Source organism: Poecilia reticulata, chromosome 22 (genome assembly GCF_904066995.2).
Source record: "Poecilia reticulata chromosome 22, P_reticulata-male-v2, whole genome shotgun sequence".
In the NCBI taxonomy this organism is placed as follows: Eukaryota; Metazoa; Chordata; class Actinopteri; order Cyprinodontiformes; family Poeciliidae; genus Poecilia; species Poecilia reticulata.
This window is the reverse complement of record NC_088851.1, coordinates 4,732,455-4,758,652: the sequence shown is the minus strand read 5'-3', so window position 1 is coordinate 4,758,652 and position 26,198 is coordinate 4,732,455. Positions and strand designations below refer to the sequence as shown.

General features: G+C 38.7%; 1 protein-coding gene across 1 annotated transcript in view; it reads left to right on the top strand.

The window, feature by feature from the left end:
* Positions 1–19,861, top strand: part of gfra4a (GDNF family receptor alpha 4a) — a 186,954-nt gene extending 167,093 nt beyond the window's left edge. The window contains exons 7-8 of the mRNA XM_008398805.3: positions 12,837–13,006; positions 17,012–19,861. Of these exons, the coding sequence (XP_008397027.1) occupies positions 12,837–13,006; positions 17,012–17,158 (317 nt within the window). The 3' untranslated portion in view covers positions 17,159–19,861. The remainder of the gene's footprint in view (positions 1–12,836; positions 13,007–17,011) is intronic.
* Positions 19,862–26,198: the final 6,337 nt, after the last annotated feature.

Genomic DNA, 26,198 nt, shown 5'->3' with positions numbered 1-26,198 from the left:
TCAACCTTCAAACTACTTCTCAACTTTCTTCTTCTTTCTGCTGCTCTCTACGCGGGTCGGTCCAGCAGATTATTTGACTTCATTTCATTTCAACCCTCTGCATATCCATCCATGAACCTTTTCTGTAGTTTTGCTCTTTTACCTCTGGCAGTTTCATATTCAACCTTCTAAATCCAACTTACTATTTTTGACTGACGACAATAACTTCATCTGAATGTGTGTGTGCGTGAACATAACGTGTGTTTGTGTATTTGGGAAATAAAAATCAATATCAATAGGAGAGGCAAAATGGAAGAAATGATTTCCCAAACATTGGCAATACTGATCTTGTGACAAGATGGCTGCTGTGTCTAGAACAAATGAATGTGTTACAAGATGATGGCTGGACAACATGTCGCATGTAGGATCACGTGCTTAGTATTGGTATTCAACACGTGGGTTCGAATGTAAATGCGTCAAGCATGAACCAAGCTCTAGGCTCAGGTCACATCAGGTTCTGGTGATGTTCTGTTGCATTTGACCTCTGGTTGACATGGTAACGGCATACATTTGACAATTGGTCCCAGAGCGAAGCTTTCTAGAAACGCAATGCGAGTCATGTCCGTTTAAAACGTAAACCGCAACATTTAGAGACACTGACATCAGTCACATCGTGACTTTAAGGAAAAACATGATATTTAAATTCTCCTTTGAAGTCTAGTTCTGGTTCATATAAGAAAAAAAAAAGTGAATTCATTTGACCAAATGTTATGCGAAATCCTTATCCAGATAGTTTCTTTAAAACCAAAATCCTGCAAAACATTTCTTACCTCTGGTAAATTCACTTTCCTCCCACAAAGGAGGAAAATGAATGTGTTTTTACAGATCGTCCTTTTTGTATTCTGTGAAGGAGGAACCTCGCTGCTTCTTATTCTTGAATGGTTAACCTCTGGGTTATCTGGTTGTTCTTTGTCTCAAAAGTCCACACGCAGCTAGAAGTTACCCGTCTGGGTTACTTTGTCGGTGAAAAGAAATGGCTGCACATCTAGAGGCAGACCTGGGACTTACAGTTGAAGTCGCTTCTTGAATTGTAGCAGTTGTCCTACAACCATGGAGGCAGCTGGAGGAAATCTTGCTCCAAAGGAAAAGCATCCTCTCCATAACTTTATTGTAGCTGAATTTTAGAGTAAATCTCCAACAATCAGAAAGGATTTTGTTTCCTTAACTAAATTATTTTTAGTCTGAGTGCACGACGGGACAGATCTAAATAGAACTGCAGAATATCAGACATATAACATTGATAATGATTAAGTTTAATTTTTCTTGTTCTTTTCCCATCATTAAAAAAAAACTCCATTACTCTCAGCTCTCAATAATCAACGGAGCATTTCTTCTTGGCACTGCTGCAGTTAAATCCTTCTTAAAATTGTAGGCATTTCTGCCAATCCGTCTTTTGCGATAAGCAGCAAGTCTTTGATACTGGGAGTCCTCCTGTCCATCTCCCTCATTTTTAGCTCCCTCCAAAGATGCTCTGTCAGACGTACCAATTGGTAATATGAACTCCAAAAACCCTTCATATTATTTCCAGTCAGCAGGAATAAGCTGGACCATTGATCCGCCGTCATCTCACGATTGCCGAAAGTTAAACTGCGAGCGAGTTGCCCCTTCAGGGTTCTCTGTGGTGAGAAAAACTTTCCAGATTAGTCAGACATGTTTCACTAACTTGATGGAAGTCTTGCTTTTCCATTGAACTACTTGTGTGCACCAAGACTCAGACTCTCCCTGCCTGCTCTTGTGTGCTATTTACTCTAAGCTTCTTAGCTCCATAGAGACTCAAAGAAAAAAAAAAGACCGACTGGCCTCATTTTCCTGTGTTATAGGAAAATAAAATGAAAAATGTCCTTCCCATCTGAGTAAATGGTGGAAGTGAAGCGGTATATGCAAGATAATAAGGATGAACAAGTTTCTAATGGGAATGGCGATTTATGAATCGGTGATGCATGTCGAGCTCTCATCATAAACGAAAGTCTGTGTAGCTAAGCCGTAGACAGAGCGCTCTGCTCTCTGGGGAAGAGAAATTATGATTTGGCAAAAAATTGAATTTTGGGCAATTACAGAGAGCATGCAGTTGGGCTCATAAGTTTACATACGCCACTAGAATTTCTGCCTTTTGGACATTTTGCTGAAAGTATGAATAATGCATCATGGTTATTTGTTGTGTGAATTCATGTTTTATCAAACTCATCTTTACACATACGCCAAACATTTTGAGGATTCTCTGTGTGGCTTGACGTAGTAGACATTGGATTCTTTTGGTGTTGCCACCATACTCCCCATTTTTGATTAACATCCTGCTTGTAGAGCGTCTTTAAACGTTCCCACATCACATTTTCCAAAGAGTTCTGTATGTCAGCTAAAGTTGTCTGCAGATCTTTGTATTTTTAAGTTTCTTTTTTTCACTAGTGGCCATTATTGAACAGTAAGTAGAGAGGAAACGGCGAACAGAGAAAACCCATGTAGCAAATGGTCAAAAGTGGAAATTGAACTCAGAATGACCATCCAGAACCATTTTCGCAGTAGCTCCGACTTAACTTGTGTTCACAAGCCCTGGAAGAACGAGACCGCGGGTGCTTCCTGGACGCCTGCCTGGTGAGGTGTTCCAGGCACCCCTCTGGATGGAGACTCAGGACATGCTGGAAAGGACTGTGTTTCTCGACTGGTCTGAAAACGCCTTGGGATTCCCCCAGAGGAGAAGGTCGGACAGTGGAGGGAGAAGTCTGGGCCCCAGCGATCCGACTCCGGATAAGCAAGAAGGAAGGTTCATTAGTGACAGGTTTTGTATTATATTTTTCCTGAAAAATCTCTCAAATATTTGAAATTCTTGCTGCGTACATAAACATATGAGTTCTAATTTGCCTGGTGAGAGTCTGGAGACAATCCATATCTGCAGAGGTAAAAGTCTATGGCTTCCTTGTGTTTTTTTTTTTTTTTTTTTCTTACTGAGCCATTACTGATGCGATACCTCCTTTTAGTTTCTTTTACGGCTAAATCTTGACTAAATTCAGCTTTGTTTTTCAAGCACCTTCCCTGGTGAATGGTCCAGCTTGCTGAGACAGGACTTCAGATGGCCTTTGATGACTTTGTAATTGAGCGTAATTTGGTTTCCTGCCTCCGAACTAATGAGGCGAGAAGAAAGAACAGCGGCAGGGCTGAATACAGTTGTTTGCAGACAGAGGGGAGGAAAACTGCTGAGGGAAAAAAAAAAAAAAGAAAAATGTCGCGCTCCGGAGTGAGCGCACTCAGGTCCTAAAAAACATCTGTCACCCTGCTTTACCTCCTCATCACAGCAATAACAGCCAAATCACCATGCAGAACGACGAATCTGGACTTCTTCATTTTCTGCGAGCTGAGAGTGTCAGGGACAAAAAAAAAGAAGAGGAGGACAGATGGAGGTGAAGCTAATTTATTCCTGCAATTATTTGAAATTTTCTCTCTGCAAGTCAAATTGCGGCGGGTAATAGGAAAGAGTGAGTGCACCCAGGGATTCATCAGCCAGGTTAGGGACAGGATGGTATGCACGGGGTGTGCTCTGCCGCCGCTGGCTAAGCTGTGAAGTCAGGGTATGAGAAAAAAAAAATAACCCTTGGGGGAAAAACTTTAAAGTCAAAGAGATATGAGTGGTGGTGCTTAACAGCAGTGTCCATTGATTTACAAAGGAGCTGTCACAACAGCTTACCACTGAAGATATCAATTGGCACTTCGTCTCAGCATGCTAGCGGGTGGTGAGCAGCTGGAGTTGTACCTCTCATCCTTGTGCCTGCCAGGAGATTGCTGCGTGCTACTGAAGGGTAACTGCACACTTATAGCGCTCCTGCGTACTTCCCCACCTGTCCCACCGACACCGCTGACCCACGGCGTCATTAGTATGCCGATACACAGGCTTATCTGCAAGCTACGTACAACGTCACATGGATTCTGTCTTCCTCAGTGGTATAGCTAAGTATTTCTATGCCTTGAAGCCTTTTAACCTTTTTTGTCATAGTACAGCCACACACCTTAATGCACTGTATTGTGATATACCAACACTAAATACAGGATGGTATTGAAGTGGAAGGAATATTACACATCCTTTTTGTATTGCACACATTTCTATTAGTATTTAATCTCCATGAGTTGAGCGGTGGAACCACCTTTCACTGTGATGAAACTTGCTTTAGTTTTAAAGTAAAAGTTTTGCTCATTATTCTTTACAAAACAGCTCAAGGTAAGTCAGTTTGAATGGAGAGCAACGAGATTCACTGCTATCTTTAAAAGGCTTCCACATACTGAAGAGATATAATCTTTGAGCAACCTGGACTCTAAACCGTGTCAACCATCAAACCCGTCCATGGATGGTGACAGTCAACTGTGCCGATCGGATACATTTCTCGCGACACAATCCCTTAATTTCCCACAATCCAAATGGATACTAGCTAGTTTGTTGAGTTAGCTGGAGGCCTAGCCGCATTTCTTGTGACTGTTTGTGCCGACTCTCACCCTTATCAGCCTGACGTTGCGCACATGACAGTTTGATTTGAACAGTTTCCCGCCGAGTCATTTACTGTAGCACACAGAGTACACAGTTGTAAAAATGTATCTTTGCACGGACGTGTCCTGCATTGAGAACACTTCGAGTATGCGCTGACCAATGTAGAATGAAGTGGGGGCCACATGAATTTTCTTTGATCTGAAATATTCTGTTGTAGCTCAAGTCTCTTCCACCGTGTTTTACAGTGAAGTTGGTGTGTTCAGCGTTACGTTCTGCATTGGTTTTTCTCCACAAAGTTTACTTCTGGTCACTTCTGACCAGAGTACCACACATTGTGCAGCAACCACTAAATAATCTTTCTTAATTTTTTTTCTTTCAACAAAAACTTTCTTTTTGCCACGCTTGAATGAAGCACATTTTAAGAGTGCATGTTGTTGGTACTTCTAAACGGTGCTGCCGTCTTACCAGGTTTGTCTTGAAAAGAAGTTTGTTTTTTTTAAATCTAGTTAAATTAACGTTATGACCAATATAGACTGTTATAATAGCTGAGGACGACTGCAGCTCCACTAGAGGTAACAAGATCATTTCACATCAGTTGTTTAACCCTTTAAATTTTTTAGATAATTGCTAGGTGCTCCATGAGGCGTTCAAAGCTAGGGATATTGTTTCACAAGCTAACCATGCAGACTCCCTGATCAGTCTGCTGTGTCCCTTGCTCTATGTGATGTCGTTTGTTCACCAATGTTCTCTAGCAAACTTCTAATGTCTTCAAGCAACACCTTTATTTTTATGTCATTAAATCACACACAGATTGGCTACTTGCTAATTAGCTCAATTCTGAGACCATTTGTTGCGTTAGATCTTTAGAGGAATCAAAATAGAAGCAGGTCAATTCACACTTTTTGATATTTCTAAAGTAAAAAAAAAAAAAAAACAACCCGCGCAAAATTTTCAATCACGTTACAACTCCGTACTACGTTGTATTGGTCTAAATACATAAAATCATGTGATTATGACTTACATTTGCAGCTGTTACATGGCAAAATGTAAATAGCTGCTTTTGCATGACATCACAATGATTAATGAATCTTTAAAGCTACAGAAAACATGTTGACCAGGGACTTCTGTCAGTTCTGAATTATCTGGGATTCACTATCACACACTGGAGTCAAGGATCACAGCGTTAGGGGCTTAGAGGGTTAGGTGGTCGGGTGGATCAGTAGTTCCTGTCTTCTTTGTAGAACAAACGGACTCTGTGCGCTTCAGATCAAAGACAACGGACACCCAGAACTATTTCTGTCCTAAATTTCACTCGGCTACGATCCACTTTGCTAAACAGTATGAAAACTGCTGGGCTGGCAGTGGAAGCCTGCAGGTCATCCATCCAATCCTCCATCTTTATCTTGCAGTTCATACCCAGAATCGCATCAGTGAAGAGAGACGAGCGGAGTCTCCGCATTGATTTCTGCAGAATCTTGTTTGCAAAGGCAAACTACCTCGGGAGAATGGATCAATTTGTTTTGATCCTGTGAGAAATCAATGTTTGTATGTCACACCCGATACTCCGCTAAAGGCTTAGGAATCCTCTCCCTAATAATCAGCGAGCCGCTTCAGAAATCTCAGGGCTTTCTCTCTCTTTTTTTTTTTTTGTTTCTTCTCTGGAAACAGATGGAAATGTGGAGCAATTTTGATCTCCGAGCGCCACATCAATGCCACAGTGTAAACTGAGAATATTAATTGATGGTTCCGTCATGCATGTCTTTATTGGAGCACGTGTTAATTGAAGTGCCTTTCATGCAAATGTAATTGTAGCTGAGTAGCCCATTAAGTGGGTGAAAATGAATGCTTAAGGAATATTAATGCATCACATGATCATCAGTCATTTTGGTTGTTGTAGATCCAAAAGTCAGATGTAATGAGTTTCCTTTGGGGGTTTCGAAAGCACACATTTCCATGTAAATTATACATGGTGCCAAATTCCCATAATTTGATATTCCTTAAGGTATTAATTTGCTTTCTGTAAATGGTCTGTTTGAATAATCGTCTAGTTGTCATTTTAGCTATACAGAGAACTAAAATCAAAGTTTTTAATACATTTATTTTTGGTCTGTAGGTAACTGCAGCTACTTGCATCAGATTTTTCTATTCTATTTTATTTCCAGACGGCTTAAGATAAAAACCTGTGATTGGAATTAATTTGTTTGACTTTTTTTTTTTTTAAATAGCAATTTCTGAATTTTATCAAACTCGCATGTATCTATCCTTTTATCAAATATGGTATGTTTTTTTGTTAGCATAAACATACAGTCAGATCTATAATGAAATGGTTTCAGGTTTCATTCCAAATAAGACACTGAAGATAGATTCAAGAACTTCTGTTTGAGGATACTCTCTCATCCAATCCTATTCTGCAAAAAATAATGTCAAAAAAGTCAGCTACTGCATTAACATCATATCTCCTTTTCTTCATTGTTCTGATTTATCATGTAAAATCCTACTAAAGTATACCAACAAGGTGTGGATACTTTTCCAAAACACTGTAAGCACACATTAAACTGCAATTAATGAACAAAGTTCAATGTGTGTTATATTGAATCTCATTCCCTGATTATCAGTGTGCAGCATGTACACATTTTGTTGAACAGTAGTGCTGCAAATGTGTGTTTTTATACGGCAGAAAGAGCTGCTTTCATGCTGATTTAAAATAATCCAACCTGCCCCCTTAGCATTGCTTTCTAGCTAGACCCCCTACCTTTCATCATCAAAGATTGCATGACTATAATTTTGGTAAAGTTTTTTTGTTTGTTTGTTTTGCCTTGGTGCGCCAGCAGAAAGGTGCATCCTGGTTTCAGAAGCACTGTAGGCAGCGGTAATGGAAAACAGCATAACTATTGTTGCTGGCCTTCAAATCAACATTTCTTTTATATGGGTGTTATTTGCTGATTGGACGTAATGACTCGCTTGCTGCACCACAATAATACCCTGCAAAATCTGCTTGATTATACATTTGACCCAAATGCTGTGTTCGTTCTGCTGGGGCAGAATTTTGGTAGCGTTTAACCAAACATCGGCAGAAAAATTGTGAGGAAGTTTGTTTGGTTCCTCATTGGACCGCCATTTTGTACAACTTGGCTTCTTTTGTCTGCTCAAAAGATGATAACTCAAATTCTGCTCTATATGGTGACAACACTAAATTAAGTTATTCTTTTCAGACCGGCCAAAATGAAAAAGGTCAAATTGAGGCATTTCAGTGGACTTTCGGTCTGCTGCCCACTAGCTAATACTTGAGACTCCCACTAAAAACAATTGGTAACACTTTGTTTGAAGTGAACAAGACTGACATGACACTGTCATACGCATCTGTTATGAACATGAAGCAGTCTTCATGAATGTTTATGACTGTTGTCATTAAGTGTCATTCAGTAAATAATGGCCTTTTAATGCAAAGTTGCTTTGAAAGGCCATTAAAAATGTCATCTTTGCATTAAAAAATGTCATTATTGATCAAATGACACTTCATGACAATAGTCAAACTGTCATTAAGACTCATCATGGCACACTGCTTCAAATAAAGTGTTTATTATAACGGACCATTTTAAAAGTTCAAATACCAAAAATACCTTTACAGAAACTGGCTTTGTTGTCCGTCACTGTCGGCGGATCTCGTTTGTACATCAGATTTATGGCTGTACCAGCAACAAAAGGTTCAGGCTCTGGACTTTTGTATGAGAAAAAGAACATGATTAATTGCTTTAAAAATTTTTGCGTGTTAAATTAATTAACCAAATTAAAGGAGCTAAAGTCTCAGCCCTATTTTATATGCATTAATATGCACAGTGGAAAGCACATCAGCTCTACCGAAGGGCTAAGATTCTCATCTTTATCACATTTAGTTCTGCTCTTGGAGGTACAGTCAGCCATTGAAAATATATGTGCGTAGAGTTGCATTGAGCCTAGGAATTTCAACTTCCAACGCTTCATTATAGTCTAGAATATTCCACATATTCTCGTTGAAAGAGCTCTAGGTGTAAGACTTTACACCTATAAAGTCTGTTTAAGTGGGTAATGTGTATACTGCTACATGTGAATTTGTTGTTTAGATTTAGCAAATTGTCAGATTTATTAAGCATTATGAAGTTTTATTAAACTTTTCAATCTCTAAATTGGCTTCAGGTGTATTGCCGTGTGAAGAACTGTAAAAGTTGTATAGTTTATGGCTTTTTCTTTTCAACCCACTTTTTTGGTGACTTTACCCCATTTTTTGTTAAACACCTTTACCACTATAGTCGGTCAAACTCATAACCCAATCTTTTGGTCTGTTTGGATGGGTTCATATTTGAACCAGGACAATTTACCAAAAAAGCCCAAACTGTGTTATTTTGTTATAAAAGAGCTTGAACAGTGTATCGTTCTCATTATGACATATTTTCTGTGGGGTTGAGCATAACTAGAAATATCATCCATAACACACATCGATCATAGTTCACTCTTTGCGGAGATCATACAGCCATTGACCGTCACTCTTGTTTCCACTCATCAGCTTGAGTTCTGTACTTCACTGATTTGTTTTTGAGTCATTCTGTTAATCAAATGAAGTGCATGAGATCATCCAATCACTGTATTGGGATCAGAATCTCAGGTTTGGTCTCCGGTGCCCAAAGAAAATTGACTTAAGTCTTGCAGTTGTTCAAATGCAATCTAACAATCCTAATTTGTGCTTCAAAGTTCTTTTAGGCAAAATGCTTCTGTTGGCTCCCTGAGCACTTGGACTACAGGTGACTCCATAGAAATCCCTTCCCAATCCTCACATTCAGACAAATAAATAAATAAAAAAACCATCCTATATTGTAGAAAATGGAAGCAATCCCAAATCAATCCAACCATACGCCGCAAAACTAAGTTTACCCCTTAGCTTATGGTGCTAATTGAGCTATTAACACTAAAAATAATTTAAATAAACCCTCTTATTTCCAGCAGACATTAATGTGGATGTTATGGTGCTCATGATACTGTGACATTTCCTAAAGAAGAATTTGTGAAAGTGAAAGAACCTAAAACAGATAGTAATTTATTTTTCACTTTTTCACACCTGTAGTCAGTAGTCAAGTAGACTCAGTTTGATAGGGGACATTTACAACGGTCTTGTTTAGGCCACTTTATCCAAACTCTAGTTCATTTGCCTAGGAAGTCAGGTTTGTTTGGAGAGGTGTGAACGCACAAACAAACTGATATGGACAAAAAAAAGAAAAAAAAAAGAAGAGGTCTTTGTTTGGTTGAAGTGAACCCTGGTGCAGTTCGAATGTGTATGAATGCTAAGCGGCTTAGAGTCCGCTTCAAAAGCAGGAAGCGGACGAAAGCACAGGGCATTCTGGGTAAATATAACCGAAAACACACGTGTCTAGCACTACCGTTTTTTTGTTTGTTTCTTTGTTTTTACCAAAAGAAATCCTACAACTAAAATATGACGACACTCCATTTGCTGCGCTCAGTGTCTTCTTCGTGTCACTTCCTTCATTGGTTCTTGGTGTAGCGCCCCCACAGGGGAGGAGGGGAATCGATTCAAGACTACTAATCACCCTTAATCATAAAAGACTATGTTTGTAAGGAGAAAAATACTTTTTCGCAGGGCTGTAGATCCTAAACCTAACTGTTTACTAGATGTCTGTGATTTCCAGCTGTGTTTTGTACTTCAGCAGTTTGCCACCATGCAGCTACAGGTAACCTTTTAGGTGTTTCTCCACTGAATAAATGAAGATGCTGCTCCCCTTCAGCTACAGATACGTCTTTCTGAAACTGTTGGAAGTGCTCCAGTTTTATTGTGAAGCTTCTATTAAAAATTGTATGAGAGAGTAGCTGAAGACCCAATATGTGTCATTCAAAAATGATCACACTCTCACCTTGTGATTCAAACACTTTTACTTCTCTTACCCTCTTATTTCACGTAGACTAATTCATATTGTGCCGCATTTCAGTGGAAGTTGGTGGCACCTTTAAAAAAAATACACACAAAAAAACCTACTCCCCATTGTTGTTCCCCCACAGACATTTCAGAAGTAGCTCCCAGTAAATACTTTGCCTTTTTAAAACCTATATTTGTAGATATTTTCACAACTGACAGAGGCACACTGCTGGGAGGGTGATTTCGGATGCTGGCAGCTTTTATAAACCAGCAGGGAAGGTTAAAAAAATAAATAAATAAATAAAAGTCAAGTTGAATGCGTTTAGAAAATTTCCCGCCTCTGTCTTTTAATACTGCCCTGCAGCTATTTAGGTGCACCTGCAAGCCCACAGACAGCAGATGAGTTATTCATTATTTGACCAGGGTTTCTTATTCCACAGCTCATATAGTTAGTTGTTTTAGGATAAGATTGCACATATATATGTAAAAAAAAAACAAAGGCTGTCATCAGCCTATGGCTGAGGCAGCCTTCCATGTTACAATAACGTTCTATTTCAGTATGTGGTGAATTCCTGCTCGGACTCTTTTTGTCATGTAACGGCAGAAAGCTTTGTACAGGATCATGGACTGCAGTATTTTTCTGCCTCAGGAAGAACATATGGGAGTCTATTCCCCAAGCATGAATACTACACACAATGTTCCATATTTGTAGCTGTTTTCTAACACTGGTGATCCTGAGAGAAATACTAGATGTATACATGTGGAAAATCAGAAGTATCTGTGTTCAGGATTTTGCTTCCCAAATCATCTACATTTTTTCTTTTTACATCCTGTAAGAAGAAAAGACAGGAGATGTTCAAACCTGAATAGACAGAGTTCTCCTTGTTTTGGTTGATTGGCATACATTCACATTGAAATGTGAATTTTTTTTTCAGTCATTGTATTTTTGGGAATGATCACACACAAAGTTATATTTTTCTCCATTTTGATTGTTGCAAATAGTAAGAATCCAAAATTAGCTTCTTTATGAATTCAAATTTTTAATTCAGAAATATGAGCTTACTGAAGAGTATATAGATACGGTCACTAAAGAAGATGTGACCTTTTAAAGTGCATCCATGTGCAATATGGCCCTAACATTTCTGTATTAACGTCCTTTTTTCACTGTTATATGATCATACATTTGAACTGTAAGAGGTAAACAGTAGCATACCAGAAAACACTTTAACTGCAGTATATCACCGTCTGTAATGAATCTATATTTTATCATGTATATTCACTTTTATTGATATACTGAAAAAAAAAAAAGACTTTAATATGATAGCTTATTTTATTACAATGTCTCCATAAAAAGTTCATTTCATGCAGCTAAAATCAAGGCCTTAAAAAAACTAAAATTGAATAAAATAATGCAAGTTGGTCTTAAATATGTTAACCACAGGTCTTGAATGTTGTGTAAGCAGGAGTGTTTAATCTCGAAGCTTTTTCCTCGTGGGATTTCTCTCTCGTAAAAGTTTGAGTTGTGTGCCAAAATCTTCAGTGCATTCTGTGACTCAAAGTGGTTGAGGCTACCGGTAACTAGCTGCTAATTTACCCTTGCTAGCTAGCTCTTTGTGTCTTTCATTGGTGAGGAGTTCAATGAATGACGGCAACAGGCGAAAGTCATCACCAGTTACGGGGAAACCAGACATGTGGGAGGCCACGTGTTTGGTTTGTGTGTTTGATTTGATGACAGCCGCAGAGGCTTTAACATTTTAACTGTCTTGTGTCTCGTTGCTAGCCCACGTGTTCCCGTCTGCGCCCACGTGTTCCCGTCTGCGCCCACGTGTTCCCGTCTGCGCCCACGTGTTCCCGTCTGCGCCCACGTGTTCCCGTCTGCGCCCACGTGTTCCCGTCTGCGTCTCCTCTCGTGTTGAGCCCCTTAAACGCAAATGTATTTGTTTGTTTTCGCAATTGGTCCACTCCTGTTTTGTACAACATGAATGCTAGGTTCATGTTGTACAAAAACAAAAAAAAATACTTAAGCCTGGCTCAATGGGGGTTTCAGCTGAAGAGAGCCATATGCAGTGTGAGGAAGAGAGGCACAAAGCTTCTGCCACGATGCCAATTTGCCCCAAACAAATTTCCCAACTTTTGCTGTCCTTGATGTTAAGTCGCCGGACATCTTACTATTCCAAATGTTTACAGTTTTTTCAGTCTTAAGATTCATTTAAGGTGGCATTAAAAAGCTCTTTAAAAGTCTTAAATTTGACTTGCTGAAACCTTAAGCTACCTTGTATTAAGATACATCTGGATAACAGTAAAGTTTGACGGTCAGCAGCCCAGTGCGTCGTGACTAGAGGTTGGCTTTGTTTAAGTTACAGGCCTTGCAATGCGTAATTGTTATCCTGTGTGTTCTAAACATTTCCTTCCGCTGCTGGTGTGTTGCAGAAAACGCCATCTTAGCATTCGGGAACGGATCTGACGTGAAAACAGGTGCCAGTCAGCCTGGGATGTCAAGTCCGGCGACGGACAGCCACAGTCCACACTTGGCAACCACCACCCCGGGCGTCTCCATGGAAACAGAGCAGAACGTTCTGCGAGCACAGATACCTACTCAGGTGAGATGAGACGGAAGAGTGGAAATGTGATGTGCAAGCTTTTTTCTAAAGAAGCAACCCGCCGGTGGAGAGGCGCTGGCTTCAATCTGGGTCATACAGCAGCGATTTAACAAACACTCCGCTCTGCAGAGGTCAACTAATTAGTAAATAATCCACCCACCTGGAAAATTATTCTGTAAATCCAGCTGTTCTACGACAGCCCTCAGAGGTTACTTAGAGAAAATTAGTGGCAAACAGAACACCGTAGAAAGGTCAGGGAGAAGGTCACGGAGAGGTTTGAAGCAAAGTGAGACTGGAAAACAATATTCAAGCTTCAAACATCAAACAGAGCTAATAATATTTATTGCTTTATTTGATTATATTAACTTCCATACTCAACAGGATCCCAAATATTCAGCAACGCCAACACCGACCGTCTACAAAATACTTTTTATGTTTTGGTTCTACAATGATTTACATTTTATTTTCCTCCATAAAGTGACTTTCTAAACTGTTGCATGTTTTTAATTCATGAGGGGGTAAAAAAGGTTTCTTTAATGAAAAAAAAAAAAAAAAAGAGTTATGTGGCCCTCAAGGACTTCCAACTTTTTTGTCCAACAATTTTTGGCCTAAGTGACAAAATGTTTGGACAGCACTCGTTTAGATCAAACCATATTCATGAGTTGGAATGGCCCAGTCAAAGTAATTTATCCCAACAGCCTCCTATTCTGATTGGAGCAAAATGTGGTTCTCTGAAGTATTGACTCGGAGAAAACACAAGCTCCACACTTCAGATTTTTATTTCTGAAAAAACAAAAACAAAAAAGAAACATTTTTATCTTCCTGCTTTATTCTGGTCTAACACATATAATCCCATCAAAATGTAAAGAAACATTCAGGGGGAGTTGATACTTTTACAAGACACTGAAAAATCTTAATTAGTTTCAATTCAAATTTTAAAAAATATTTTATTGATCGCAAATGGAAAACAAATGTCGCAACTCAAACTTTTCAAGATTCTTTAAAGAGGAGTTGTAGATGGTGAAGGCTTTGGGCAGGCTTTGTTTTAGGATCTCCTGTAGCAGTCTGTATTACAGCAAATTTGAAGAGGCCTCTGACTGAAGACATGATTTTTGTTTACATTTCGGACCACTTTCAGCCTGAACAGAGCCATCACTCATACCGCAACCGTTTCATTTTAGTTAGGTTTCAGCTAAATGATCAGGGAAGAAAAAAGATAATATGGAGGCAACTATTACATTATTGAAGAAGAAAGATGTCTATAACTTAGAGTGAGTGTCATGATTTAAGACCACACAATAAAAAAAATTTCATTTTAATGTTCAAAACCACTCAAGCTTTAAATATGCAGTACTATTAGGGAGAAATTGGAATAAGAGCATTTTCTGCACGTGAAAGAAAAGTGCTTAAAACACTTTGTAGCTCCTGAGGTCTAAATATGCTGCAGACAACATAACTGACAATCTGCCAACAGACATAAATAAACTTCACAGGCTAAATGTGTAAGTAGGCCATATTTATTTCCAGACGGAAAAGCTGCTAAAAAAAAAACAAAAAGTGAAAATGTGGTCTTTTTGCTTTGTGTCCTCAGTGCTACTCGTCCCACACACAGCTGTTCAACTCAATCTGTGACCAGGAACAGAAAATGACACTTTGCTGAACATACTTTTTTTTTTTAGCATCAGCTGAGGTTCAAATAAAATATTGCTGTGACTGTGCCAGTCACTGTTAATTAAAACTAAAAATCTGCATCTGTAAACTCATCAAAACATCACAGGAGCTGCTGATTTGCCATCCAGTCTGTCTGCCGCAGCAGACATGGAAACAAAAGAAAGAAAAAAACACCCTGTTAAATTGTTCTACAATTTATCACATTATAATTATAATAATTTTTGAGAGATTTGGGGGGATTTTATGGGATAGATCCAGGCAGTTCAGAACTAAGTATCATTTAAAATATTTAAGAATAATTATGACCTAAGAATTTAGTAGAGGATGCAGAAACAAGTTGAACTTCAAAGGTACGTCAGTAATGAAAAAAAGAAAAAGTAGCCTTTTAAAAATAAATCCAAAAGTGACAGCTTAACAAACAAAACATGATCTTTTTGCTCCAAGGATCCACTAGCAGATGAGCAGCTAACGGTGCGTGTCTGAAGTCAGTTGTCAGGTTTCTGCTGAATTCTGTTTTTAATTCTTTCAGACATCGTAAATCTGCTGGATACACTAACTCAAAATAAAAATAATAAAACTTTATAAACGCTTTATAGAAAGCCTTAAAATGTAGCTACTGATCAGGAACAATTCTAAATAACATAAGTTGCAGCTTCAAGGGAAAGCAACAAGAAAAGAGGAAACCTACAAGCACAATGTCACAGATATTTTAAATTTCTATTTTCATTTTTGTATACGTTTGCTTGTTTCATTTTTCTCCCTATGAGTTACATTTTTTAAGAATTTGACTCTTTAAATTAATCTATAAGGTCATGAAGTGCTTACATTAAAAAAAAAAAAAACGGTGAATACATGCAGTAAATGCTCCAAACTTTTTAATCTGGTTTCCCCCAGTGAATTATAAGCCTGGCGGGCCACCAGGCTTAACTTGCCCCCCCACCAGGCTAAGTGATGCTTGTTTATTTTAAATAGGATATTTTATACAGCAGTAAGAGTGACAGTAAAAATGGATTAAGCTAGATTTATAGATGACGAATTGAAATGGGTATCAACAAGCTTTGGCTTCACACTTCTGATTTTTGGTAACCTGTTACAAAAAGTTACAAGTTAATATATTTTAAATAACACAATAACCGTATATTTATTTTTTCTGAGGCGAGATTCAGAGGTGTTCATAAAAAGACGACAGCCCACGTTTAGAAAGAAAATGTTTGTAATTATATTAAGTGTTAAAAAAATAGTGCCTTAATTATTTGTGAACACATGAAAATGCTAATCGTGCCATGATGCAGCAATGCCATAATCAGTTTCCACTCCAATGTTAAAGGTTTTTCTTTTTTTGTTTGTTGTTTTTATGACAAAATTGTTGAAGCAATAAAAAGGGTGAAACATGTAAGGGTGTAAATACTTTTTAGAGGCACTGTAGGTGAATGAGAGGCTCTCCTCTTTAACTCAGACATTTATGCCCATAATTTATGTATTATTTAGACTTTTGTTAAAAAACATTGTTGTTATCATAACTGTCCAAAAAGTAAAAAAGGTTTCAAGCTGATGCACAATTAGCTTTTTCAAACATAGCATGTTGCATTTAGTTGCTATAGTGATGACAAACACTATGTCTCATACTCGTCACAAACTGCGCCTTTTTCTGTCAGTGGGTTGTTTTGTGAAAGGCCAGTACCATTGTCTTCTGGACCTACAACCGAAGGGGGCCAGGAATGGTGTACGGGTCAGTTGTATGGAGCACTTTTACAATAGTAACAGATAAAACAGAGTACTCAACAGAACCATCCTGTCCCTCTCAGGGGAAACAAGGCATCGGTCCTCTTGTCTGCTTCTCTGACTAACGCTCTCTTTGCCTAGCCTATGGGTCTAGGACAACATTCCTTTTCATTTGTAAACATTGGAAACATTTTATCTCACAATTAAGTAGTACTCTGTGTCAAATTGTCTAATAAAATCCAGACAGAATACATTCGAGTTTGTTTGTATTATGATCAAAGTATAGAAAACCTCTAGGGCAGGCGTCTTCCCATCCAGGACTCATGGCTAGTATCCTATAGCTTTTAGATGTGTCTCTGCTTCAACTCACCAGAGTCAAATTATGAGGTCATTAGCAGGACTCTGGAGAGCTTTAGTGACCCGAGGAGGTCATTCAGCCATTTTATTCAGACGTGTTGGACAAGGGACATGTCTTAAAGTTGCAGGATACTGGCCCTTGAGGCCTGGATTTGAGGGCCCCTCCTCTGAAGGTGCCGATATGATTGTGAGGGAGTGTAAAAACACAAACCCAAAAACGATACCAGAAATCACCACCCGTGTGCTTTCTTTCAGGTAAATGGGAATGACAGATTGTGGGGCGACGAGGGAGACTCCACTCTTCCCTCTCCGGGCCTTTTGGATCACGGCCCTGAGCCCGTCCATCTCTCCATGCTGCTCATCCTGGGCTGGCCCATCCTGGTGCTGCTCTCCCAGCCGTAGGAGGCGTCCCTTTAATGACCTTTATGGACTGCGCTGTTCAGAGTCGACAGGGAGGAGGATTGGGGTGCGAGAGAGAAACGGCCATTCCCGAGTGTCCAATGACGGTGTGGGGGAAGAAGAGCGAGCTCTGTCCTGCCCCACTCCCCTCTCCCTGTCACACACCAGAATCCCACCTAATCTTTTTGTGAATCATGACTCAGAGTCGACGTGTTGTGGAGGATGCGTCATGGACAGGACCACAGGAGAGGGTGTCGCCACTGCACCACAGAGTTGGGGAAAAAAGAAGGTTTTACGCATCATTCCCTGCTGCACACCAGCCCAACTTTTACGGAAAAAAACCACACACACACACGCACATACACACACACACAAGGACTTCTCTCAGCTACATATCTGCGGAGAACAAGGCCAACAGGTTCGGAAAGTGTACAGTGAAGAGACACTGAGGATGCAGTAACCGAAAACATTACAAAATATAAATATATATATATAAAGTAAAATAAAACGAATAAATGATTTTCTTTGTTCTTGAACATTCCTTGATGTAAAAAAGAAGACATTCAACGTAAGAGACTCTTCTCTCAGACGACATCTTACACGAGATTTAAAGTGGAATGTGTGTGTTTGTCCTCATGCAGCAGCACTCCGCCCTTTGAGCTTCGCTCCTTATTTTTGATGGCACATATTTTGTTTTGAAGAGCTGTTACCAGAAATGTTAGCTAGAAGCACATGTTATAACCCGAGTCAAACCACAGTGAGATTCTTTGACTGTCCGTGGTCGTGTTTTGAGTTGAAGGTCGAAGAGTTCAGTTCCAAGAACAATGAAAATGTTTACCTAAGATTATGCTAAAGTTAAACAAAATTAAGATCTGCCTGTTTTTAATACTGTTAATTGAGGACCAACTGTCTGATTTTTTTTAAAGAGCCTTATTCAAAGTCTTAAGACTAGGAAGGAAACTACAAGTAATGACATTTTGTTCTGATGGATCAGAACCAGGCTGCAAGCTGTGGTTAAAAGCTTTGAAAAGAACTAACAGGAGTGATAGACGAAATAGAGAAGGCAAATTACACTACATTTAAAGTAAGATTTCTCATCTATTGATCAAAAGGGTAAAACTGTTGACTTAAAAAGTGTCGATCTGCATCTGAATCTGGTTCCGCAATATCTTCTGTCAGGCATTCACATGGTGCCTGATAGCAAAGGCGAAAAGGTTTTCAGGATTGCTGAGATGAACAAGCAGTATATGTTGAATTTCTTAATGAAATGTAATAATCAAGGGACAAAAACTGTAAGGTCAAAAGGAGGTGGGGGGGGGAGTACTTGTTCTGAGCCAAATGATCCATTAGAATGTCCACAACCCAGCGTTGGGTCCGATGGTTGGCTAAGTGGATCCCTCTTTGTCCACAGATAGCTACAGCTCTACTACTGCCATCAGACAAAGTACGTTTCTAAGGAGTACAACGTCCATCTTGGACCATCCAACACGTTCCTGTGGTCTAAATCCATTAAGAAGATTGGTGGAAGGCAAAACAGATTTCCAAAAATGAATGTCAGTTCCAGAACAATAATTGGTTCCCTTTGTGAAGCGACCTTCGACACATGGAGCAATTTACTGGAAACATATCAAGCACGGCAAATATGAGAAATTAATTACTAGGATCTGTGGGGTTACTTGCTGTTTAGAACGTTGACATGATAAAGTTCTGTCTGGGTTTTTTGAGATTATGGACTTAAACCCTTAAGCTTAATGCAGTTATTTGATTTATCCATTTAATCTTGCTCCTGTTTCTTCTTTTTACATTTTGAAGCTCAACTTTCAATCTGGTAATGATCCAATGGGGTAAATGTGAATACTTAGAACTTTTTTTTTTCAGTTTTATTTTTTTGATAAAAAGTGTACAAGTAGATGCCCCCTTACGTAAATTTTTTAATACCTCATTTTGGAAGGGAACTCTTCACACATTCATTCATTAAGCTTTAAATGTGAGGACTTTCGGTCTGTTTCTTTTCTGATATATATATATATATATATATATATATATATATATATATATATATATATATATATATATATATATAAAACAATCAAGTAATTTTTTTCTGTGAAGCAGTAAGAGATTGAGACAAGTTTATATTTTATAAATGTATGTGGACTTTGTCGCAAAGACAACAGATATCTATAAAAAGAGTTTGTGAGCCATTTTGCTATGGAACCAGTGGGACACGGACGGGGGGCTCCAGGTGAAGACGCCCCCGCTGTCCGTGAAATGAAAGCGGTGACCCGCGTCGCCCGCCGCTCCCCTCTACAGTCTTCGCTCAACGTGGGACATCAGAAGATATTTACCGTACAATAAAAAGACACAGATCTGCTTTTTGGAGTGGACATTTCCGTCAAGCATCCTGAGTGGGGAGTTCTTGGGCAAACGTTCCGCTCTGACCGACCATTGAATTCAGTGTAATACTGTGAATTGTCAAATGATGTTAGCAAAAAGCTGAAAATGGTTGCCGTTAGACCTGATCGAGCTCAAGCTGAGAAAACCAAACTGTTCGTTCCTGATGACGTCATAACAGCACAAAACGTTTTTGTTCTCACGAGTTCTATGAGATGTGATGCTCTGTGTCGCCCATGTTTTCTTTTTTTTTTTCTAAACGAGACCAGAAATGTGTTTTACAAAAGGAATTAAAGCAATTCAACATGTAAACAGTTGTCTTAAAGGGCCATTTCACTCATATGTAGTCTGGTACCTGCTTTTATTGCTGTCGCTTCACTACACAAGATGGTCTTTGTTCATTTTAGCACACTTCATTAGTACAACGCTATAAAAAAATACAACCTTACAGGACATGAATAGAGAACGGAACAATTAGGGTCAAGTAAAATTTCAGTCTCTTCACATAAAAAATATCAAATTCAAATAAATTATACACAAATTGTAAAAGTTGAGTTCATATGAATACTTTTGCAAGGCAAGTAGGGGTAACACAAATACAAATTTATGGAGTCAGTTCTAAATATAATATTGAAAGACGACAGGTAGAGAAAAACAGGCACACTGAAGTGAAAGGTTCAGTGTATTATGGATGTTCAGTCACAAAAAAAGCAAAAGAGCAAAAATAACAAAACATGTTTTGACAGCAGGATATTCTGATTGTGGAAAACATACCACAAACTAATAGATAGATGTCTTTTTTTAGACCAAGAAAACAAAAATATGCAATTTCTTAGTTTTGCTGAAAGCCGCATTCCTGAGACAAACACCTGCTCAAATCTAATCTGGCAAATTAAGAGTGTTAAAGAAGAGCATTTGGAGAGCTGAGCAAAAGTCTGGGGCTGACTGAAATTAAAACATGGCCACAAGAACTTGTTATTTAAAACTGTGGAAAAGATTCTAAAACTCGTTCAAACAGGAAAATCAGCACGAAGTGTGGCGGAAGGTGTAGGTAGTTTCAGTCAGCAAGTACAAATAAAAAAAGTGACCTGGAGGTCAGGTCAAAGGACAAAGCAAAGCATGAAGGACAGAATAAACAGGAACAGAGACCATTTGAAGAAACCGAATGGTGAAAATGAAGTTTTAAGCAGAAAATTCAGAGGTAAACTATCATTCCTTAGTGGGAGGGAACAAGGCATTCTGAGCTATGGAACATTATATTGCCGATAATATGGGGTTCCATGTGAGCTACAGCAGTGGTCCCCAACCTTTGTATTACCGCGGACCGGTGAAGATTTGGAAAGTTTTGCTGCGGCCCGGGAGGGTGGGGATGTTGGTGTTCCCGCTAAATCCTGAATATGCCCTATTTGGGTTGTCTTGGCCCTTTTATCGCAGCCTGTGGAGTTTTTCCTGACTTGGAACGAGAATACAACCTGTTGAATGTGACAGGTAGCCAATCAAAAAGCGCGGTGACGTCAGAACAGAGGGGAATCCCAAACAGCTGACATATCGAGCCACTGAGTTTCGTGGATATCGGAGATGATATGTGGAAATGTTTATTATTAAATCTAAAGGTCATTATTATGTTTATTCAGTTAAAAATGTTAACTATGAAAAAACATTCACCTCCAAATCATAGTGCAGCAAATAGAGCGGCTGCTACCGTCGTCTTTTATCCACCGCCTTTTCTTTTTATTACGTCTTTTATCTTTAAAATGACTCCACAAACTATCACTATTGCTTCTACATTGTCATTCGTGTTTGGTTATTCTAAATTCCCGCTATGTTGGGGGTTTTACTGGATTATCCTCTGGAATCGCGATGTTCGTAACTGGAATCGGTTTGTGTTGCTCCTGCCTTGGACACACGAACCAATCAAACCTGTTGGACTTTTATCAGCTCTGTGGTCACAGAGGTTTGGAGAATCGGCTGATAATTCTTAAATCTTTCCGTATAAACCAGACTTAATATTTCACTATTTATTGCACGGCCCGGTACCAATTGGTCCACAGACCGGGAGTTGGGGACCATTGAGCTAAAGGACCAGGACAGATAGCATTCACTACCAATCAATTGTGGGAACTGATTTTAGTTTTCTTCTTTCAATTTAAGGTTTGGTGATGGCAAAGTCCTTTTTTAAATGGAGATAATGCATCTTTTCACTGAATGTAAAAAGTTTCCATCAGAAATTTAAAAATGCTTCATTAATCCCAAAGGGAAATCGGATGTTTTTATCAGAGACACAATTGTTTCAAATAATAAATTATATATATATATATTCGCAATTCCTAGTCCTGGCGATTCAGAATCGACTGAAAATGCTTAGAAATCCATTTTAGTCTGCTTAATATTTTTGTAAAATTATATTTTGAAAAAACAGACTGGCGACCTGTCCAGGGTGACCTCTCGCCTGGAACGTTAGCTGGAGATAGGCACCAGCACCCCTCCCAACCCCACTAAGGGATAATGGTGTATGGAAAATGGATGGATGGATTTTATAAAATTCTTTGATTATTTTTTTTTTTTAAGAAAAATCCAAGCAACTAAGGTTCCTCAGGAAGAAGGGCCTCCTGTAGCAGTGTGGGTTACAGCGGGATTTGTGCAGACCTCTGACTGAAGCCTCAACAGTCTGATGAGTGGTCATTCTGGACCAATGGATGAGCTCAGATAAAATCCCATAAAAATCCACTGAGGTCTATGATTGTAATTTGACAAAATATGATGCAAAGTGCTGCAACATTTACACCTTGGGTAATACTAATGCTTTGTCCTCCCCTACAGGTTACAGCTTTAACGTTTTGAACAAACAGAATTGCTGGTGAATCATTAAGAGTTCCTCTTTGAACAGAAACATCAGACTCTTTGTCTTCTGACACTCCCGATGAGCAACTGTGAAATGAAAATATTCACAAAATTGCTTCAGGTTTGATTACTTAGTAAACAAAACAATTTAAAAAAAAAACAAACAAAAAAAACAAGCCTGACAGTAACTTGTTGCAATCAAAAAAAAAAGAAGAAAAAAAATCACTGCATCATTATCTCATCCCCGTTGCTTGTTTTGGAATAGAGAAACAAAAAAAGAAAAAAAAGAAAAAATGGCTCAGGGGAACCTCGTTACAAATTGAAACTCTTGCAGAGTGTGTGTCACCTGCGCTTTGCATATGGTGGCTCTAATTGCCGCCAGTCTGCACGTTTTGGGTCAGCAGCTATGTGGGACAGACCTCCTGCTGTTCCAAATACTGTAGCTGTTTGCTGCAGGCTGACAGGAAGCTGAAATCCCACCAACAGGGAGGGAGCCGCGTGCGCCACCACGTCTCACTCCAACACCACCACAGCACGTCTACACAGAACGCTCTCTTGCAACTCCAGCTCCCAGCGACAACTTATTCAATTTCAGCAGTTGCAAAAAAAAAAAAAGAAAAGAAAAATGTTATTCTCATACTAGAATTTATTCAAACTATTCAAATTCCGTTCCATTTTATTTGTAAAGTTTAAGAATGTTCTTCCCCTGCTCCTAAATCATAGAGCTCCACTTATTGAGTTTGTTAATGTTCTAATCCTGAATCTAATTTATAAATATCAGTAACTCCTGCAGCAGCACTAATCATTTACTGGACCTCTAAAAAAATGTTTGTTTCTCATCATGTGTGTTTTGCCAGATTAAAATTCTTAAATGACAGCAATAACGGATGTTTAAATGATGAACCAGGATGAAGTGGAAACAAAATGCCTTGAAGCAGGGCGGTGACACGAAGCTGCTTATTGAACACCGTAATCAGGGAGCCTTTAAACGTATAACATTACGAATGAAGGTCAAACTATATTAATTAAATACTGTAGTTCAAATGCAGCAAACATTAACATTAGGGTTGTTTTCACAGGTTTGAACAAAATAAAAATGCATTCAACTTCCTCCTCTTTAAAATATATTTCATTCACCTTCTCTCCCTCTACTTCAGGCAGTCGTCTGTAGTTTTACTTCACTACTGAAAGCAGCGCAGCGCACAGTAGCGTGCAGAGAGACAGACAGGACCCAGAGATGTTGGGTTTTCAGCATAAAGTAAATTTGAATGTTTCATGATATTTTAATTCATTTCAAACTCTGATTATAGTTAGTATAAATGCGCAAATATGAGCATGTAGGAAATCCTGCTATAATTGAAAAAGATTTGTGATCAAATCATAAAACATTTGTGTGTATTATTACATTTTTTTATGTCTATTCTATAAAGGAGGCATGTACACATTTTCTCTGACAGTCAAAGCAGAAATGTGCTGGTCTTAGCAACCACTGCCTCCTCAGAGTTAAGTAGCTCCGCTTGTTAGCATGACTTTAGTATTAGCACTGATGCAAAGCTAGCCAAAGCTGATTAAAATCTAAAATTCTTGCTCCAACATAGACATTTTCAACCACAAGTCATGTGATACTTTCTAATTGTTACAGAGTCAATATGCTCAGTAATGAAACAACATTTATGGCCATATGACACCAAACAAGCTCCAGGCACTTAAACCCTTTGACTTCACACACACATAAACACATATTGAAATGTTCAAAAGCCGAATGACTCGTCCAACTGAAAGTAAGCCTTTCCAGTATGAGAAACCAAGAACTGCCATCTCACACACAAATCACAGAACGATACAATAAATCAAGTAATTAATTCCAAGCCAAAGCATGACACAAAATTATGGCAATAAATTGTTCACTAATAATCACCCGAGCAGAAAGCAAACCAGTTCAGCTCAAATGTTACAGACTCAAGATAACCATGCCATTACATAACACAGCTCATTGCAGGTTGCATTAGAACAGCCACTAATGAGCTGGACAACTTCACACACTCCAAGAGCCAATTACTGTCCTTATGCTGCGTTCCAGTTGTACTCAGAACTGGGAAATTCCAACTTCCCAGTAAAAAAAAAAACAGACTGGAACGCCCTCAGAAGTCATATTTCCCACTGGGAAACAGGGAGCAACTCCAACTACCCGCAGTTATGACTTGGACTTTGCGTTTCAATATGGCCGCTACATATCCAGTAGGATGTGATGGAAAAATGAGTCTTTTAAAGTGATCTACAAACAATGTTACATGCAACTCTAAACTGAACAAATTAAAATTGATGTTTGCTTATAGAAATACTGCAAACAACACTTAAGGGCGGCGCCATGATGAAATTCTCTCACTTCCCAGGGAACCGGAACACAGCATTAAATCAACCATCAGCGTCAAACCATAATATGATGTTTTCCAAACTGCATATCAAATAAGCAGAATATATTAATTATCTGGGCGCACAATCCGACTGAACTCACAGAAAGCAAAATGGCTCTTACCTTTAGAAGTTCTTCTTTCTTATTTTTTCCTTGAAAGGTTTTTAAATAAAGTCCTCAAAGTCTAGCTCCCGCACGAGCTCGGGCTCAACAGCCATCAAGAACATTCCAGAAAGCCTTTATCGACTCATATTAGATGTGAGTTGTATTATTATTATTTGTTCATTTCAGTTCTAGAAAAGTCCCCTCTCCCTCACAGTTTCTGAATGGCTGAATTTCATTTGAGTAGAATTTCCTCCCTGATGTTTTCTTGGTGGTGCTGGGTCTTCATGAAAGGTACTCGCTGCTTCCAATGAGCTCGAGGAGGCGCCATTACCTTTCTATATTAGAAATGAAACAATGTAACATATAATATAAAACTTATATTATGTGTTATAACATTCACCAGCAAAGTTTACACAGGTGGTAAAGACTATTATTTATGAGTAATTCTTTCACTAGTAAGATACATCCCAAATCTTCCGTTTTTGTTTTGAAAGTTTCCTAAAGACACGATGTGAGGAAGAAGAGGGAGAATCTATAAAGAGAGACGGATTCACTGCAGCACGAATGAATCTCACATCGGATTTTGGACTCAACCTCAGCTGCTGAATCTCTCTGAAGCTAGAACTCGTCGTATATAAAAATTCCCTTCTCACCCTCCGCGGGTGGTCTGTTTCATCCTCTGAGCTCGGGTCCTCTACATATATATATATATATATATATATATATATATATATATATATATATACATGCATATAAACATGTATCCAATATATATATATTATTCAGTATTAATCATTATTTATTTGTGCCATTATTAATTATTTATTTGTGTTTGTATAGTTATATAAATATGTATTGAGATTACTAAATAATTTATTAAATAAATTATAAACGGCTGTGTGCTTTTTAATATGTTCGTCATACATCAATATCAGAATATTCCATTCCTATTCTATTGTTATTGCCACTAAGCATATTTAAATATGCTGAACTATGTATTAAAAACATACTTAAAAAATACAATTGTTTATAAATGTATCTTTGATAGATGTTTGAATATGGTTTCCAGTAACAAAAAGCGTGTTATGATCTATTAAATGCGTTGATACGTCATTGTGCTGCTAAACACATAACGCTGAGTGGAGTGGTGGACCGCTCCAAGATGGCCGCCCTAAATCTCATCAACGACAATAGGCGAGAGCGGGCCATGAGGCGTCTATTCTTATATTATGTCTATGCTGGAAACCACCTGCTCTCTGCCCCACCCACCGTTATCAATCTACATTGTGC